Source organism: Pantherophis guttatus, chromosome 4 (genome assembly GCF_059756535.1).
Source record: "Pantherophis guttatus breed Tessera chromosome 4, ASM5975653v1, whole genome shotgun sequence".
In the NCBI taxonomy this organism is placed as follows: Eukaryota; Metazoa; Chordata; class Lepidosauria; order Squamata; family Colubridae; genus Pantherophis; species Pantherophis guttatus.
The window spans coordinates 132,449,041-132,469,431 of NC_142066.1; the positions used below are offsets into that span (position 1 = coordinate 132,449,041).

A 20,391-nucleotide genomic window follows, 5' to 3' on the forward strand; every position below is an offset into this window, starting at 1 on the left:
TATCAATGCTATTTTTTAATAGAAAAAAATAAGTAAATGTCTCCAATAATTGTTCTTCCATCACACAACGTCCAAGCTACTGTAGATAAAAATTTATTTCAGTTTGGGATGGCAATTCTGGTTAGTTTTTCATATTCAAAACATGTGATTAGGACACATAGAAGTACATTTGGATTCAACACAGATGCTCATGATGTAAGTGACAGAACAGATGTTCATCTGCCAACAGTGATTTTCTAAGGGAGAAAGATAAATCTAGAAATTGCCTTTAAATACTGTTCAGAGAAGCTTTATTCCTCTAACAGGGCTTTAGTCAAGATACCCTCTTCTTTTTAAGAATCAACTATTCATAATATAAATATAGGATATCTGAATATCACCTCTTCAGGACAACCACTATCTACCCAATCTTGACGATGACGATCAAAGCCACTGGAACACCTTAAAAAATAAAAAGAGATTAAAATAAATCAGATGACAGTGAAACATGGATTAGATGGGTAAAGAGGGAGAAAAAGGAGAAAAAGCAACGTCACTTCTATGCAGCTAATTCTGTATGATTAAGAGGTTATTCACTTCATTTGAAAAAAATTTTTGACTAAAAATGATTGGTGTTTCCTGCAAGAATTAATTTCTATGATTAGACAATTTGGAATGTCATTGCTTTTTGCTCTGGGTAGTTAATAGCTTCATTGTACTTCATACTAAATTAAGGATCGATCCCCAGTCTATGGATTTAAACTAATTTAATTCATTCTCTTCAGACTTTTTCTTCATTTTCTATATTTAAAATACAGCATCCCCCTCCCATAATTCACCAAATACATTATAGCTTTCTTTTCATTATGGTAGATGATAAAGGACACCAGGGCATCCATAACTGTCTGCAAAAGACATGGCAGGTGTTGAACTCATCCCAAAGACTCTCAAAGGCAACTTGGAGGAAATTCTTTGCTTTAAGTTTCATTTTTCATTGCTTGTAATAATTTGTCCCAATTAACTAAAATTAATGAAGCTACTTTTTGCAAAATACAATTTATGATGGGTAATGAATGTATTTTAAAAACAGCTGGTACAATTATTCTTCATGAGAGAGAGGTTAAAATGTTGGACTAGGACCAGGCAGACCCAGGTTCAAGTATACTCTTAAATCATGGACGTTGAATAGATTTGAGCCAGTCATTGTCTCTCTCTGACAAATTACCCTATATGTTTATTGCAGGGGTGAAATGTAAAATTTGTTATTACTGGTTCTGTGGGCGTAATGTGACTGGGTAGGCTTGGCCAACTTTTTTTTTCTGTTAAACTTTTCAAAGCATTTTTTCTAATGCTTTGAAAAGCCTCTGCCGATCAGGCAACTCAGCTGGGATCGTCAGAGACTTTTCAAAGCATTTTTTTTTACCACCTCTTCGGCCAAGAGGTTGCAGACAAAAATGCTTTGAAAAGCCTCTCTGACGATCAGGCAACTCAGCTGGGATCATCAGAGAGGCTTTTTAAAGAATGCCTCTCTGATGATCAGGCATTTTTTTACCACCTCTTCGGCCAAGAGGTTGCAGAAAAAAGATGCTTTGAAAAGCCTCTGATGATCCCAGCTGAGCCGCGCGATCATCAGAGGCTTTTTTTTTTGTTACTTTTAAAAGCATTTTTTCATCGGAAGAGGTTGTAGAAAAGATGCTTTTAAAAGTTAAAATCCTGATCCCGCGGCTCAGCTGGGCATGGTTGGGGAGGGGGGGTTTGTAGGGATTTTTGCTACCGGTTCTCCGAACCACCCGCCGCCATCGCTACCGGATTGGGCAATACAGTCCGAACCGGGAGCATTTCACCCCTGGTTTGTTGCTATAGGACAAAATGGGTGAAGAAGAAGGGGAAAGGCATGTCTTTTCAAGCTCTTGGAGGAACAGCTGAGTATAAATCTACTAAATAAAATAGGAATTGCCATAAAATGAACTTGATATCCTAGAGTGGCACTATGAATCAATTTATATTGTTACATTTAGTATATCAAGCTTAATATATTTCCAACTTCCAATAATAAAGATTAAACCAGCAGAATTTTAAAACAAGAATGTATTTTATAGCTGTGATTTTTTTAATGTTTAAAAGTATTTATTTTCTTGATCACAAATGATTTTCAAGAAAACTTGATTCCAACTGAATAGACTATCCCTTTAAAAGCAACATTCACTGGAAAACCTTTCTTCTGTCATAATGATTATATAGATATTTAGTGTGTCTTTAAGTAATAAAGCTAGGCGGGTAATTAGGGAATTGAAGAAACAAGAGATGTGAAATGTCATAATTGTTTAGATTAGGATTGATTATGATTGTTGAAGTTTATACCCTGTAATTTGTTCTGGGAAGGGGAGGGGGGGAGGGGGGAGGTTGAGGTAGGGAAGGGGGGAGAAATATGTAAACTTTTTGTAAAACTTTTCAATAAAAAAAAAAAGCAACATTCAGAACTTGCATGAGAAAAATGAAATAACTAAATAAATAGCAATAGGATGTGTGTGTGTGTGTGCTGTGTGTGTGTCTGGGTGTGTATACATTGAGTTTAAAAGCATAATTTAAATAGTTTTAGACTTTCAGATGCAAATTGCACATTCCCATTGAATAGACAGGCATCTTTCAGAAGGCTGGTCTACAGCTTTGACATCTTAATTGAGTAGGTTCTGTCTCCTTTAGCCATACCACACACTATGTCTATTCAGAAGACTACCCTCAGAGACTAAGTAAGCTTGGCTGGGAGCTACCTGGTACTGATACAAAAAGGTCAGTGGTACACATGGAGAAATAAACGGTGGCTTGCATATTCAGCTATTGATTTGCTCAGCTTTCAAGGCCTATCAGAAAAGCTTGGATTCATTCTATAATTCAGAAAATGCTTATAAAGGAAGTTAAACGTGCTGATGACATAAAAGACACTACACTAATTTTGCAATATTAAAACTGGATTTTTGTTTACTCTTGTCTCCTGTTCTATCTACAAAAATTGAAGGCCCTACCGAAGCAGCTAATCTTTGTTTATTAACTGCATGGCTCAACTGCCTGAGTGGAAGAGAAAAAAAAATGCTTTGCAAGAATAAGTTGAAGTAGATGACCTCAGGGAAGCAAATGTTTTTAGGAAACCTGCTTGTTCAACATTCACTGTTTATGCACTGATAGGCCTAAATAGCTCATTGAAATGCTGTTTAGAAAAGCAATATGGCTTTGAAGGTTTCCAAATGAAGGTATCTGCAAAATATTTCCAAGGCGTATGTCATAGACCCATCAGTCACGGAGCATATACTCATTCTTGCGTCTCCAATTTATGACTCCACAAGCCATCATTACAATGCATTTTCTACTTAGAACAGAACATTTAATAAGCCTTTCCATTTACTGGCACAGTGATAATTCCCCTTTGCCATGAAAACACCATGGCAGATTTGATTAGTAATGCCACTTGTACCATCTGTCAACATAGCTGTTTTATAACAACTTCATTCTCAAAGAATGACCCAAGTTTGCTCCTGGTAAAGCAATTAACAGACCATATTCTAGACATGAGAAAAGAACCTTTTCTGAGATGAACAGAAAATCCTCTGCTTTTCTGTTTATAGGGAACACAGAAAATGTAATTTTGGAAATCGCAGTGGGATGCAAGAAATGTTTACAGACTGTGATAGTTTGATTTGGCTAGTGGCTCTTAGTGGAGCACTGCAGGGAACAGAGTTGATGTCTTCCAGAATGGTGAATGTGAGAGACAAAATGAAGTTGTAAATAATCCTTGTAGGGGTCATTTGTTCCTATTCATAGTACAAAGAAAAGAGCTGGGTGTCTTTATTTACTAAGCTACCTAAAAGTTCTTGTCTTCCAGTTTTAGAGAGAGCAGAGGAGAGATGTCAACAAATGTTAGTCCAAAACCAAGAAGCTTTTAAAAGGGATCTGACAAATTAAAATCGTGTAGTATTATTCATCTTAGAAAGTTATTGACATAGGGGAAAACAAAACTAAAGCAAAATCATTTGTTGTGTTTATGCAAGTCTTCTTTGCCAGAATTTAGAATAATGCCCTGACTTCTCTTATTCGACATTCAGTTTTATCTTTATAAAATTCCTGTATATTAGATCAGGCTGAAAAATAGAAATTTCATAATTGAGTGGATGGGTGGATAGGAATTTGTGCTAGATCAGCCCTCTGCGCATTGCATTGGCTCTGGGAAACTCAATTTTCATCACTGAAATTCAGCAGCAAGCTTATTCTACCCACTTTATCAAAATGTAGGAAAGGTGCCAAAGTTTGAATGAATATATACCAAATATTTGCTGAATAATTTAAATATGTAAAACTTACAATTTGAATCATACTGACTTAGCACTAAAACTTTTCTCATATACAACACTTGGCATGTAATTTTTTATGTTTCTGGCTAGAAAGCTGCTATCTTCAATGGAATTGCTCATGACTAGCAAAACTACAGGAATTGACTTTGTTATGGGCCTTAAGACATTACTAATTGTTTCAATGGCAACTCAATACATGAATTTTATCCTTGATTTAGCCTCATTTTTGTTTTAAATACTGTACTATTTCTTGCGATAAGATCCAAGAACTACCATGTTTACGGAAGGAATCTTGTAATTGAATTATGAGTTATTGTTACATAATTATTCATGACTATTGAAACCTGTAAAGAGAGTATATTTCAGTAGCTGAGAATACCAGTGGAGTATCAGTATATGCAATTCGAATTACTATGATTAAAAAACAAAATTCCATTTTTCTTCTTGATTTTTAATTTTTCTTTATGGGAAGATGTAAACCTATTTAGCACTTCTTTAAGTGAGAGTTCTTCAGTGGAATTTATTTATACATAAATATGCAAAGGATTTTAGCCTAAATGATAATAAAATTATCAAATGTTAAGGATTTCATAGCTGATATAAATTGTTTTTCATAATATGACCCCTAGATGGTTAGATGTTTTGGACCATCACTCCTATAAGCCGAAGAACACAATTCATGATAAATGACAAAAGGAAGAGTAGTCCAAAACACCAGGAGGGCCACAAACTGAAGAAGATTGGATAGTTTGTGCAATACTTCTCATGTTTTTGTAATTATATTTATGATGTTATATAGCTAGTGTTCAGTTACAAATAATTGTCAAAGATAGTGCCAGTGTTTGGCTGACCTTGACATCTTGGAAAATGTCAAGCAGAGTCAGACCTAGTTTGGATTTTGATGAAAGACTAAAGCGCTACAGAATGGTGGTAGCGGACATTCTTTCAAGAAAGGTTGGTATGAAGAGTCATTCTATTTTGTTTTCATAACAACCCAGTAAAGTATACCAAAGTGAACAGTATATATGAACTGGGTCTCCCCAGTGGTGGGATTCAAATAATTTAACAGCTGATTCTCTGCTCTAATGACCAGCTGGGTGGTCATGTGACTGGGTTGGCGTGGCCAACTTGATTGGTCTCACCCTTAGGAAATTTCTCCTTAGTCCAACTCACAATAAAATAGCACAATAGCAAAGGGCCTGGTGGCTCAGCAGACTGATAGCATTGTGATTAACACCAGCTGTCTGCAATTACTGCAATTACTGTAAATTCGAACCTCACCAGGCTCAAGGTTGACTCAGCCTTCCATCCTTTCTAAGGTAGGTAAATTGAGGACCCAGTTTGTGGGAGCAATAAGCTGACTTTGTATAAATATACAAAAGTATGAAGGCTATTGCTTAACGCATTGTAAGCCGCCCTGAGTCTCCGGAGAAGGGCAGCATATAAATCAAATTAAAAAAAATACTTAACAAATACAAAAATAAAATAGCACTGTTCCAATATTTATAATATAATGGAATGGAATGGAATGGAATGGAATGGAATAGAATAGAATAGAATAGAATAGAATAGAATAGAATAGAATAGAATAATAGAATAGAATAGAATAGAATAGAATAGAATAGAATAGAATGGAATGGAATAGAATAACAGTGTTGGAAGGGACTTTTGAGGTTTTCTAGTCCAAATTCCTGCTTAGGCAGGAAACCCTACACTACTTCAGATAAATGGTTATCCAATCTCTTCTTTAAAACTTCCAGTGTTGGAGCATTTACAATTTCTGGATATTGTTCTGTCAGAAAATTTGAGGGGCTCCTACAAAAATGAGGGGGTCAATCTATTTTCCAAAGCCCCAAAAGGCACAACAAGAAACAATGGATGGAAACTAACCAAAGAGAGAAGCAACCTAGGACTAAGAAGAAATTTCCTAAGGTTAAGACCAATCAACCAATGGAACAGCTTGTCTTCAGAAGTTGTGGGTGCTCCATCACACACAAGCAACATAGTTACAAGATTATTTGAAATCTTTACAGTCTAATACTGTAAACTAACTCTTAAATGCTGAAAATGCAGGATCAACATACATAAACATAGAAACAGCATTGCAACCCTATTCCAAATTAATAAAATCAATTCTGCTAATTAAAACATGTATTTAAAAAGACATAAGAACTCTGACAAGAAACTCTTGCTCTGTATTAACATTTTAAAAACTCCTTCCCTGGCCTAATCCTGTCAAGAACAAGGAAAGATTCAAGCTGGAAATAAGGAGAAATTTTCTGACAGTGAGAACAATCAATCAATGGAACAGCTTAACCTTCGGAAGTTGTGGGAGCTTGATCATTGGAGGCTTTCACGAAGAGATTGGATTGCCTTTTGTCAGAAATAATGTAGGGTCTCCTGCTTGGCCGGGTGGGTTGGACTAGATGACTTACAAGGTCCCTTCCCACTCTGTTAATCTATATTTTATTGTTTCTGTACTGACTGCATTCCTGCTGTTTTGTGATTGCAACTAAGTATTCGCCTGTTAAATTGTTCTTGGCTGTCTGTCTGGAACTATTAACTGAAGGGACAGAGAAGAAAAAACACCACCTCTCTTTCACTTTATTTTCCCACCTGAGTTTCCTTCTGCTGAGGAAATGGCTATGTGGTTATTTCTTCTTTTTCTTTTCCTTTCCTTTGGTTAATTACAAATGAGAAGGAACGTCTCATTTGTGTAAGTTACTGGAATCATTAGGCAGGCAGGCTTGACTATTCAGCTGGTTTGCAGAACTCCACAAAGAGTTAACAAACAGTTCTCTCGAACTGGTGCAAACCGGCTGAATCCAACCACTGGTTCTCCCCAATCTCAGTTCTCCATACTGTATGCTATATTCCTTTAAAATCAGCAATAAGCAGTAGAGACTATCTTGGTGGTATTCTGAAGATCCTTTGGTCAGCAAAAAAACCAGAAATGTCATCTCAGCTCTAACTCTTAAACTTGCCTTCTTACCATTTGCTGTGACCCTTAGAAATAGTACAGTATACAGGATTCACTTCAGTTCTCATACAAAAGAAAGGTCTAGGGCAACCACTTCATATTCTTTGGAAGATGATCACTGTCTACAATAATCAGCCAAAGATTAAGTATAGAGTTATTTGCAATCAGTATTACAATGACTAGACCTAAGCTTTAATATATACTTCATCTCTAATGTACCTACCAAAAGCCACCATTGGTTCAAAAGGAAATCAGATTAGAGAATTACATGGTTTTTTTTGCCTTTTTTGGTTAAGTTATAAGGATCTGGTAGGATGATGATGATAATGTTGTATTGCAGAGATCTTGCTTCAAACAGTAACATCTTCCTACTAAGTAGAGGTTAGCAACTTGAAGAGTATAGCTCAGTGATGGCGAACCTTTTTGGCACCAAGTGCCCAAACCGGAATGCGCATTTATGTGTGTGCATATGCCTGCGCCGGAATGCCAGAAACCCGAAGACCAGATGGCCAATGTGCATGAGTGCACTAGCCAGCTAGTCTTCGGGTTTCCAGCATGTGCAATGCACACCAGCCAGCCAGTCTTCGTGCAAGCTGAAGCACCGGAAAGCCAAAGACCAGCTGGCCGGTGCGCGCATGCCTGTTTTTAGCAGTTTTTCGGGCTGTTTTCCGGCGCCCACGAAGACCAGCTGGTCGATATGCGTGCTCACAGAGAGGGCTCTGTGTGCCACCTTTGGCACACGTGCCATATGTTCACCATCACGGGTATAGCCTCTTACATTTTTTTCCTTCTTAAAATCACATTTGTTTTCAGATGAATAAAAGTCAAATTAAAGCAAGCAGACAGCAAAAGAGCCAAATGATGTTTAGTGACCTACTGCAGAAGATCTGGAGCCTATCAGTTTTGTCATTAGTTATACCCATTAAAACTCATTATACTTAAATGGTAAGTAATAAGTAATAATTATAGAATGAGAACATTGTATGGTCAGCAAAAATGAAGATCTAGTATTTCCCACATATACTTTTTATATTTGTTATACATTCAATGGCATGAGCAATATATAAATTTTATTATCTGGGAAGACTTGTACAGTCAGGGTTTCCATTAAAACACTTAGATTTGGATGGCCAATTTCAAAACTTATACTGAATCTTACAGCCATATAGCACTATATATAGGAGTTTATATTAAAAATATGGTTCAGAGTGTGCTTTTGCAGGTAGGTGCAAGTGAAAATATAGGCTGGATGGTAGGTAGTGTTGAGCTTCAGGCTTTAGTGATTTGTGGTATAGACAACAGATTTCCTAATGTTTCACCCGCAACTGTGACTGGCATCTTCAGAGGCAAAAAGTAGTTTGCTATGCAGACTATAAATAACTGACTGACTGGGTTCCTGTCTTTATAGATAGATAACCTGAGTTTTGATTGGTCTTTACTGTAACTGGTTTCTGATTGTTGCAGGTTGAGGATGGATAGTCTCTGTTTGGAATTTACTGGCTGATTATTGTAAGATAGGAAAAATTATGGAAAGCAACACAGTAATTTCGAAGACCTGCTGAAGAGATGGCAGATGTAAAGAACAACTCTACTGGCTTTTCTCACAGACAATTACATGTTCCAACAATCAGGAAAACTGAAAATTTATTTTCTATAATATACTATTCTATACTATGTTGATTCAGTATCCATACTTTTTGTTTGGTTGTGTCTTTACTTTCATATTATATTTACTTTCTGGATTGGGACTCCTTCCGCATGGTCACTCATGCCCTCGTCACCTCCTGCCTGGACTATTGTAACACTCTCTACATGGGGCTCCCCTTGAGGAGGCTCCAACTGGCGCAGAGTGCAGCCATGCGGGTGGTAATGGGAGCGACATGGCGTTCCCATGTAACACCCCTCCTGTGCGAGCTGCACTGGCTCCCGGTGGTCTTCCGGGTGCGCTTCAAGGGTACTTGCGGGACTGCCTACTACCACCAATAGCCTCCCACCGGCCGGTATGTTCTCATAGAGAGGGGCTCCTCCAGGTGCTGTCGGCCAAACAATGTCGACTGGCGGCCCCCAGGGGGAGAGCCTTCTCTGTGGGGGCACCTACTATCTGGAACGAGCTCCCCCCGGAGATACGGAAGATCCCAGATCTGTGCACCTTCCGCTGCACTCTAAAGACCTTTTTATTTCACCAGGCAGGCCTGGCCTAACTTTCTCCCTCTTTTTAAACATTTTAAATATTTTTAAATATTTTTTAGTATTTTTAATATTCAAAGTTTAAATTTGTTTTAAATTGATTGGGGTTTTAAATCTGTCTGGGCCAAACTATTTAATTTGATTTTATCTCTGCTTTTTAAATTTTGTATGTATGTATTTTATTGTTGGCTGTTCACTGCCCTGAGTCCTTCGGGAGTAGGGCGGTATATAAATAAAATAAAAGTATAAAGTATAAAGTATATGAAAGTATAATACGAAAGTAAAGATTATATAGAAGCAATGACCACATTGCTTCTATACTACATTCAAAATTACTTTGCTTCCACTCAGTTGTCTTGAACCATGTGAGTTCAAGCAACTAAATATGATAATTATAATAATAATATTCAATGTTTTTTGAGTTTTAGTTCCATTTTAGGCATGACAGCTGGTTTGGGCTAGTTGTACTCTTTCAGTCACAATGGCAGGCTCAGGGAACAAGTCAGTGTATTAATTCTCAAGGCAACTAATGGATCAACACTCAGTTGATAAAAAAAAAGTGGACCCTGCACTTGTGAGAAAATGTTAAAAAGAAGAAAAATGCTATCAACAGGAGCAATACTTTCAGGCACATTTTGGTCCTGATTAAAAAAATATCTCAGGTTGATATTTGCTGCAGGGAAGAATCAGCTATAGCAGATTTCTTCTATGTGCTTGGAATAGTAATTATCATAATCATGTAATAAAGAAACAAATAATTCTCCCCTCTTCCCAGTTGCCTTTCTCCAACCAGTTGTAGAGAAGTACAACTGATCAACACTGGATACATGTATACTATTTGACATTATCCAGAGAACTAACTACACTTGCAAATTAACCATCAAAAGTAAAAGAACAAGCTATCAAAAACAAGCCACAGATACTTGGTAGAGCTTCCACTAAAGCCTTGGAAGGCCTTGGAAAAGATATTTAAATGCTGTAATATATCTATACCTACAAAGATCAGAAGTGTGTAAGCCATGGTACATTCACAGTGCATGGTACAGTCATGTGATACTTTATGGAAGCATCTTTGAAGAAGCAAAATAGGAAGAGAATTGATGTCTTTGAATTTTGGTTTTGGAGAAGACTCTGGTAATAGAATGTGCAGCTGAAGGAGAAAAGGGGAGTTCACTGTAATACCAAGGGAGGAGGCAGTACATTTCAGACAGGAACCCAAGACAAGTGATTGTATAATCCTGAACTTGATGGTGGTGGTGGGGAAAGGTTTGGGGTAGCAACACCCTAAAATCTCCAAGATATATCTGCTAGGTTAAAAGATTACAGCTTTAGTTTGACAAAATTCTATTAGGTATGAGCAAATCAAGATCTAAAATTGAATGGATCTCACCAGGTTATCTTTGTTGCTCTTTTCTGGATTCTTTCCAGAGTCTCAACATTTTTTCTATAATCTTCTTGATCTCTGGATGTGGTGGCAATTGAGAAGACCATTGTTATTTCCAAGAGTTTAGTGACATATTCTGATTCTCCCTCATATTATGAATAATCTAAAAGTTTAGAGCTCATTCTGAGCTAGATCTTTTTACTCTTGTTTATTGAATAAAGAAGGGAAAGGGGAAATTTTCATGTAACTCGAAAGCTTTTTTTGCTGTGAAAGTTTCAGACTTTTGATTCCCATTCCAGAGTTGTGTGCCAGCCAGCCAAGGTCAAGTGTCTCCATGGCAGGGCTATTAAGCCATAAAAACCTTTAAGTTGTTGTTTTGTATGGACCCTACCATTGGGTACTGTGAAAACTGGCTGCCCTTGGGAATATCTCTTGCTGTTGTTATTTTGGAGCTCTTGGCAGCTTGCAAGAGATTTGGTTGTAATCTTGCGTGCATGTATGCTTTTTTATATTATGCTTTTCAAATCTAGTTGCTAAAGCTAATAATAAAGCTTAAAATCCCTTTATTTAGTGAGGTATTTATTGTTTTTGGATCCAAAACAACCAATTGCCTGAGTAGTATCTGTCCTGACACTTGAGAAAAGTGGATGGCTGTGATATTATCAGTGATGCTATTCTTAGCAATTGGTTACAAGGAGTGGCAAATTTGGTGTTGCAGCATTTCCCCCCCCCCCCTTTCTCTATGAAATTCTCTATTAAGTCCAGTTGGTGTTGGTAGAGGCATGGGGTGTCTGCTCCATTATGAGAACCAATAAAAAAACCCTCCATACAAAGGCTAAAGCTACTTTTATAAATTTTGGCTATATAATAGCCAAATACTTTACAGTATTTCTCTTCTCTCCCTTTATATTCATCTGAAGTGGGGAAGTAATTGCTGGAGTCCTTTGACAATGTGTTTTTATTATTTTGGGCTGAAGCCATGCTTGTTTATTAATAGTATAAAGTTACCTTCCTTATTAATCCTTCCTTCCTTATTATTTATAGCAGGAGAAGAGAGGAAAGACTTAGTCAAGGAAGCTTGACATATTTGCTGTCTCATGCTTGGATACTTTTACCCTTTCCTGTTTAACATCTGCCTAAAGCTGCTGGATCTTGTGTTGGTTTGGGGTCAGATATATCAGAGTGGTGATATACCCTCATATGCCTCATATGCCTACTACGACCCCAGGTTAACCAGATAATGCTGTTAATGTCTTGTTCCTGTGTGTCTGTGAGTCTGTGTGTATCTGAATGGGGAGAAACAGGCTGAAGCTTCATCCTGTCCATCTGAACCATCCTGTGGCCATTTAAAGCACCCAGGCCTAGAAATGTTCCACATTTAAACCTGAACAGATCTGAACTTCCCTCTGCACATTTTTGAGCATATGGGGAACATGGACTGCAGTGGGTATAGGAATATATGATACATATTAAGAACAAAAACAATTATATATTTAATGAAATATTTGATTTGAGTTCTAAATACTTTCTGATTTCTATAGTATTTATCCAATTTAGCTTATTTATATTTATTTGGAACAATCTGCGCACTAACTAAAAGTAGCCTTCCATAGCTTTGAGGCTAAGTGTAAATAGCATTATAGAGTCTACAGTATCAACCAAGTATTAATATATTCTGTCGATAACTAATGTCTGACTCATTGATATACTTCAGTTTGAATATCCCCCTTAAACAATAATCAGGGGGAAAAATCATACAAATTATCTGAATTATATTTTCAATAATAAATACAATGGGGCCATGTAAACTTTATAGTATACAATTACAGGAAAACCTTGGGCATTGCCACGGGGTCTATAACATAAATTAGTACATTGCCCTCCACTGCTAACTCCATGATTATTTTCTTTCTTTTTAAAAAAGTATGTTTTTAATCTCAAACAGTTTTTTGTCTTGGTAAACTTTGTTTACAATGTAATTTCATTGAGTAGAAAATCTCACCTGTCCTTATTACCATAAACTCACAACATTTTATTATATTTCTTTGTTTATGAGCTTAAATTTAATTTTTTTATTGTGCAATTAACTCTAGTTTCAAAGGAACAAATTATTTCATTAGCATGAGCAAGCTGTGGAAAAAGTTCATGCCCTTTAATCAAGGCTGCCCATAAAAAGCCTCTGCACTGACAGATATGTATATCTGCTAGCATATTTGTAAAAATGTTACAAATGTCTGGGATATTAATTGGAAGAAATTTATAATGAATTGCATTAATTTAAGGATATGATGAAACATAAATTCAAAGCAAAATAATTCTAAATAATATAAAGACATGTTCAGATAGCTCTGATCCAAAAGACAACATTTTATCTTCCAAACAAGCATTATAACTAGTAAAAATACAGTTTCTGTAAAGGGGACATCACACTTATGCTGGCAACAATAGACAAATACTTCTTTAGGGCTGGAAGAAAGTAAGTTCAAATTGAAACGCTAAAAAGGATTTTATTGATTAAATACTAAAAGAATCATAGAGAAAGCTACAATCTACTATCAATCTACACTAGTTTCCCCAAAACTCCAAAAACATGGCAGAAGAGTTCCCTCTCCTCATCCTTCAGATGGCAGTTTCATAGCACCTGTGGTGGGATTCAAAAACTACCGGTTTTGTGGGCGCGGCTTGATGGGCATGGCTTGGTGGGGCAGCACCTTGCTGTGAGTGACATCAAGTTGGCCACGCCCACTCAGTCACATGACCCCCCCCACCAAGCCATGCCCACCAGCAGAAAAGGCAGCTCCTGTGGCCTGTCCCCCCCTCCACATCGAAGTACCTTAAAGGGGCACTGCAGTCCGGCTGCCCTCCGAGCAGCTCTGCTGCAACGCCGTCCTTCCAGCGCAGCAGGCGGTTCTCCTGGCCAGGTCTGGCAATGGGGTATGACCGCGCACGTGCACCGGCAGGCGATGGAGTGCGTATGTGCAGCTGGCGAGAAGAACAGGGTGGCGACAGTGGCAATGGGACTTCAGGCCTCTTTTTCGGTGCAAGAAGCCTGCAGCCACCATCTCTTTTTTGCTGCGCGAAGCCTCTCTGCCAGCTGGAACCAAGGTGGCAGCGGCGACTGCATTCTTCTTGTGCCAAAAACTATAGGCAGAATAAGAGGCCTGAAGAAATCCTGTCGCTGCCATCACCACCCTGTTCTTCACACCGGCTGTGCACACGTACCCCATTGCCTGCCAGTGCTGTTTGCGGCCAGAGCTGTCCAGGAGAACGGCCTGCTGCGCCAGAGGGACAGTGTCACAGCAGAGCTGCTCGGAAGGCAGCCGAAAACTACCAGAGGCTGGAGACTTGCCAGCTGAGCCTCACCGGGCATCCCCACCAAGGCATGGATGAAGGTGAGTGAGGCGGAGGGTGAACGGGCGGCATGTGGGTGGAGACCCCGGGAAGGCCAGAACTGGGGAATGGCGCATTCCCCGACCTGGCCAAGGTGAATGGCGAGCAGGTGGAGGCTCCTATTGGAGCCTCGGGGAAGGGTGCCTCCCTGGGCCCCAATCCAAGGTGAAGGGCGAGCAGGTGGCATGCTTACCTTTGGTGAGCAGAGTGGGCCAGGCATGAAGGCGAGGCAATTAGCCGGGCTGCATGGCGAAGGCAACATATATAGGGCAGAATGGGGTGACCGGGCAGGTGGGGATGGGGCCAGCCTGAGGTGGCATTTGCCAGTTCGGCAAACCAGTTAAAATTTCCGCTATGGGTTCACCCGAACTGGTCTGAACCGGCTGAATAGCACCTTTTTCTCGTGGGTTTCTAAGTCTATATTGATATTCCAGGGGTTGTCACTTTTCTTAAAGGATTGAAAGTATAAGTAACACCTGGAGATGGATTGGTAGCGCATCTTATCATTGACTTGGTTACAGCTTCTAATAGTTAACCCACCCTCTACATCATCTCTAGGAGACAACATCTGGAGATTATTATTATTTATTTTATTATTTTTACAAATAAATCAAGGCAAAGACACACAATACTCCTCCTCTCCTCTTCCTATTTTCCCCATAACAGCAACCTGTTGTTGAGGTGGATTGAGCTGAAAGAGAGTGACTAGCTCAAAGTCACCTAGCTGGCTTTCATAGCTAAGGCACGGCTTTAACTGACAGTCTCTTGCTTCCTAGCCTGGTGTCTTAACAACTAAACCAAATTGACTCTCCAAAAATAAAGATAACGTTTTCTACATAGATATATCTTAGATATGCAAAGGTAAATTTCCTTCTGGTTGGAAATCCCAGGAGTTGAAGTCTACACTTTAAAAAGTTGCCAAGTTTGAAAAGCATTGATTTAGATAATCCTTGTTGCCCTTTCCTACACCTGTTCTATAGTTTTCAAGAGCTACGTCCACAAAGAATACAGCAGAATAATCCAGTCTACTAGATTCACAGAGCCATCTAACTCCAGGTAGAAAAGCAGTTATTTATCAGCTAAAGTTAATAAAAGGCACTGATATTACTGGATTCTCCAATCAAGAAAGACTCTAGATGCAATGGGGTCCATATGGTAGATGGGGGTAGAATTTTATCCAGAACAGACACTACTTTCATTATATTTATATGTATCTTTTGTATCCTTAAATATTAATTTTAACTATGCAAATTGTCAATATTGTGCAAATTGCCAATATTTTATAGTTCTGACAGATTAAATAGCCATTTTATAAATTATTTTGCACTGATTGTTTATCACTATTATATGTAGGATTTTTTGTTCATTATATCACAATATTTTTAAAAACTCGGGTTTCAATGTTTTTTAAAAAGTCTTGCAGAATTGCTGTTAAATTAGTTATCAAGGTAATAATGAATTTCATATTCATATGAAAATAATACTTTATTAAAATTGTAAATTTTAATAAATTAAATTAAATAAATTTAATTTAATAAAATTAAATTAAAATTAACCATTAAAAATCATAATTTACTTTTAATGGTTATGTTTTCTCTCCTTCCCTCCTTCCCTCCCTGTCCTCCACATTTTGCTGCTCCAGCCCCAAAAGTTTAGTTTATGGTAATACAAAAGACAATTACTTCCTCAATTATATTTTTGCCGTTCAGAATAATACTTCTTTGGATTTCTAACTATATCCATCTGTTCTCACCTGATATATAAAGACATAAAAATAAATACTTATTGCAACTGGCATTATTCCATATTTTACTCTAACCTGGCCTGCCAGAATACTTGCCAAGACATAGAAAATAAATTGCTGGAGTGCCATATGTTTTATACCAGTTAGATTTTATTCCTAACCTATAAATTAATTGTTGCTGGATTTTCTGTTGTTAAAATTTGCGTATAAAAGCTGTATTTTATTCTTTTGACATCCAGCAAAGCTTCAGAATTTTAGAAAGGTTGCTTATAATGGCAATTGTTCCCAAAGTGCCAATAATCATACAAGGAAAAGCATCTCATCTTGAATACCTATAGTCGAGCTTCTAGACATCAAGATGGACTTTCTCTGAGATCTTCTAAACCAGTATTTCTCAAATTAAGAAACTTTAAGCTGTGTGGACTTCAACTCCCAGAATTTCCCAGTGTGCTGGTTGGGAATTCTGGGACATGAAATCCACGCAACTTAAAAGTGCCATAGTTGAGAAACATTGGTCTATACCCGTGATGGCGAATCTATGGCATGCGTACCACAGGTGGCATGCAGACCCCTGTTGGTGGGCACACATCCCATCACCAGCTGCTCTTATGATTTCCGGTGCACACATGCGTGCTGGCTAGCTGGTCTTCGAGTGTGACAGAGTGCTGGAAACCTGAGGACTAGCTGGCCAGTGCACATGCGCGCTACAGCCACCTGGTCCTCAGGTTTCCAGTGCTCCAGTGTGCTCAAAGAACAGCTGACTGGCGTGTATGCATGCACCAGAAATCCAAAGACCAGTTGGCTTTGACCATTCTGGTTTGGGCACTCGGTGCCAAAAAGGTTCATCATCACTGGTCTATACCAATGTGTATTCCTGTAGTGGACAAGCTAATCCTGGACAGGTCACGTAATGTAATAAATGGGGGCTTTCAACTGCCAATAGAAATCTGTACATAGATAAATAAATAAAATAAATAATTTTATTTCTATACCGCCCTTCTCCCGAAGGACTCAGGGCGGTGTACAGCCAATTTAAAAACACAACACACAACAATAATTAAAAATTAAAATAATTACATAGATTTGGCCGATTTAAAACCCCAAACATTTAAAATACCCCAATTAAAATTATTAAGTTGATAGCCCTGCCTGGCGGAACAACAGGGTCTTCAGTGCGCAACGAAACACTCGGAGGTCGGAGATCTTGCGTATTTCCGGGGGCAGTTCATTCCACAGGGCTGGGGCTCCCACAGAAAAGGCCCTCCCCCTGGGTGTCGCCAGCCGACATAACTTGGCTGATGGCACCCTGAGGAGACCCTCTCTGTGGGAGCGGACTGGTCGGTGGGAGGCTATTGGTGGCAGAAGACGGTCTCGAAGGTACCCGGGTCCTATGCCATGGAGCGCTTTAAAGGTGGTAACCAACACCTTGAATCGCACCCGGAAGACCACTGGGAGCCAGTGCAGCTCGCGCAGGAGGGGTGTCACGCGGGCACAACGAGTTGCGCCCATAACCACCCGCGCGGCCGCATTCTGGACCAGTTGGAGCCTCCGAGTGCTCTTCAAGGGGAGCCCCATGTAGAGAGCATTACAATAGTCCAGCCGGGAGGTGACAAGGGCATGAGTGACCGTGCGCAAGGCGTCCCGGTCCAGAAAGGGCTGCAACTGGCGGATCAGGCGAACCTGATAAAAGGCCCCCCTGGCCACGGCCGTCATATGCTCTTCTAAAGACAGCCATGCGTCCAGGAGGACACCCAGATTGCGAGCCCTCTCTGTGGGGGGCAAAGATTCACCCCCAATAGTCAGCGATGGCACCTGCTGACTATATCGGGACGCCGGCAGCCACAGCCACTCGGTCTTGGACGGGTTGAGTCTGAGCCTGTTCCTCCCCATCCAGACCCGCACGGCCTCCAGGCAGCGAGACATCACATCAAGGGCATCGTTGGGGTGGTCTGGGGTGGAGATGTACAGCTGAGTATCATCAGCGTACAGATGACACTTCACCCCAAAACCACAGATGATCTCACCCATTTATGCTTCACATAAATGTTGAACAGAAGGGGCGAGAGGACCGACCCTTGTGGCACTCCCCATGCGAGATGCCTCGAGGTCGACCTCTGCCCCCCTGCCAACACGAACTGCGAGCGGTCGGAGAGGAAGGAGGAGAACCACCGCAGAACGGTGCCCCCTATTCCTAACCCTCTTAACCGCCGCAGCATGATACCATGGTCGATGGTATCAAAAGCCGCTGAGAGATCTAATAGGACTAGGACAGAGGAGCAACCCCTGTCCCGAGCCCTCCAGAGATCATCCACCAACGCGACCAATGCCGTTTCTGTGCTGTGCCCCTGCCTGAAGCCTGACTGGCACGGGTCTAGATAGATAGCTTCATCCAGGTGCCCGGGCAGTTGTCGTGCCACCACACTCTCAACAACCTTCGCCACAAAACGAAGGTTGGAGACCGGACGGTAGTTAGCTAATTCAGCCGGGTCCAGGGAAGGCTTCTTGAGGAGGGGCCTCACCACTGCCTCTTTCAAGGCGGCGGGAAAGGCACCCTCACTCAGAGAAGCAGTTATAATCCCCTGGAGCCAGCCTCGTGTAACCTCCCGGGAGGCCAGTACCAACCAGGAGGGACACGGGTCCAATAAACATGTGGCGGCACTAATCCTACCCAGAACCCTGTCCACATCCTCGGGAGCCACAGGATCAAACTCCTCCCAGATAATATTCTCAAGACCTGCCCCTGTCTCCTCCCCTGGACTCATCCAATCGGAGTCCAAGCCATCCCGAATCTGAGCGACTTTATCATGCAGGAATTGCACAAAATTCTCAGCGCGGCCTTGCAAGGGATCTTCCCGCACTCCCCCCCGAAGAAGGGAGTGGGTCACCCTAAACAGGGCGGCTGGGCGGTTCTCTGCAGATGCGATAAGAGCGGAAAAATGGTTAGACTTCGCCGCTTTTATCGCCACTAGGTAGGTCTTGATATAAGACCTCACCTGTGTCCGGTCGGAATCAGATTGACTAGTCTTCCAAATGCTCTCTAGGCGTCTTTTCCGACGCTTCATCTCTCTCAGCTCCTCAGAGAACCAAGGAGCCAATTGAGATCGGCATCGGGTCAGAGGCCGCAAAGGCACGACGCCGTCCAAAGCTCCGGTGGCCGCACTCTCCCAGGCGGCCACCAGCTCTTCAGTCGAGTCGTGTGCCAGAGTCTCAGGAAACGGCCCAAGCTCCGTCAGGAACCTTTCGGGGTCCATCAGGCGCCTGGGACGGAACCATTTGGTCGGTTCCGTCTCCCTGCGGCGGGGGAAAGCGGTAGGAAAGTCCAAGTGAAGGAGCGAATGATCTGTCCATGACAAGGGTTTGATGTCTAGGTCCCCTCTACCAAGATCATTCAACCACTGACCAGAGACAAAAATCAGGTCCAGAGTGTGTCCCCCTATGTGAGTCGGGCCTTGAACTAACTGGGTCAGGTCCATGGCCGTCATGGAAGCCATGAACTCCCGAGCCGCCTCTGACGCCTCACCCGCAGACAGAAGGTTGAAATCCCCCATGACAATAAGTCTGGGGGTGTCAACCGCCACCCCGGCAATGACGTCGAGTAGCTCGGGCAGGGTCGCTGCCACGTGGCAGGGAGCCAGGTACGCAGTCAGCAAACCCATCTGCACCCCACGGCCCCACTTCACAAAGAGGGACTCACATCCGGCTATCTGAGGAACAGTGGTCTCCCTCGGACAAAGACTCTCCCTAATAATCACCGCCACTCCCCCACCCCTCCCCTGGGCCCTTGGCTGATGAAATGCACAGAAACCTGGTGGGCACATTTCAACGAGGGGGACCCCCTCCTCTTGGCCCAACCAGGTCTCCGTAATACCTGCCAGGTCCGCACCCCCCTCTAAAATAAGATCACAAATGAGGGGGGCTTTATTAACAACCGACCTGGCATTACACAACATCAGCCGCGGACCCTGGGCCTGAGACTCTGCACAACCCAGGACACGAGTCGCGCATTGGGGGCCGGGATGCGTAATTACTTGTAAACAGCGTGTGCGCACCCCCAGCACATGATATGGCCCCCTGCGCCCGTCATACCTGCCCCTCCCACTCATTGTTTCAATTACACAGCCCTTCCTATCGTCCCCCTGCTCCCCGGTTAAATTTCCTTTCACGACCCCTCTGTTGCAGCCAATCGACCCATCACCCCGCTCAGTTGCTATCTGAACCCCCCCGGGTCCACTTTTACAACCCCCTCCCTTCCTCCCGGGTCCCCTTAAAATTTTGGTTAAAAATTTAGCTAAAAAACCCCTCAACCCCCTTCTCGCACCATGCCACCTCTCGGGGTTCCAAAGCCCGTCATTAAGGTAGGCCCTCGATAGAGTGGAGGGCCAAA

At 41.2% G+C, this 20,391-nt stretch overlaps 1 protein-coding gene across 7 annotated transcripts in view; it reads right to left on the reverse strand.

The window, feature by feature from the left end:
• Positions 1 to 20,391, reverse strand: part of PLXDC2 (plexin domain containing 2) — a 287,499-nt gene that overhangs the window by 18,081 nt on the left and 249,027 nt on the right. For all 7 annotated transcript variants that reach the window (XM_087892833.1, XM_034402359.3, XM_034402358.3 and 4 more), the window contains one exon: positions 381 to 441. In XM_087892833.1, the coding sequence (XP_087748959.1) occupies positions 381 to 441 (61 nt within the window). The remainder of the gene's footprint in view (positions 1 to 380; positions 442 to 20,391) is intronic.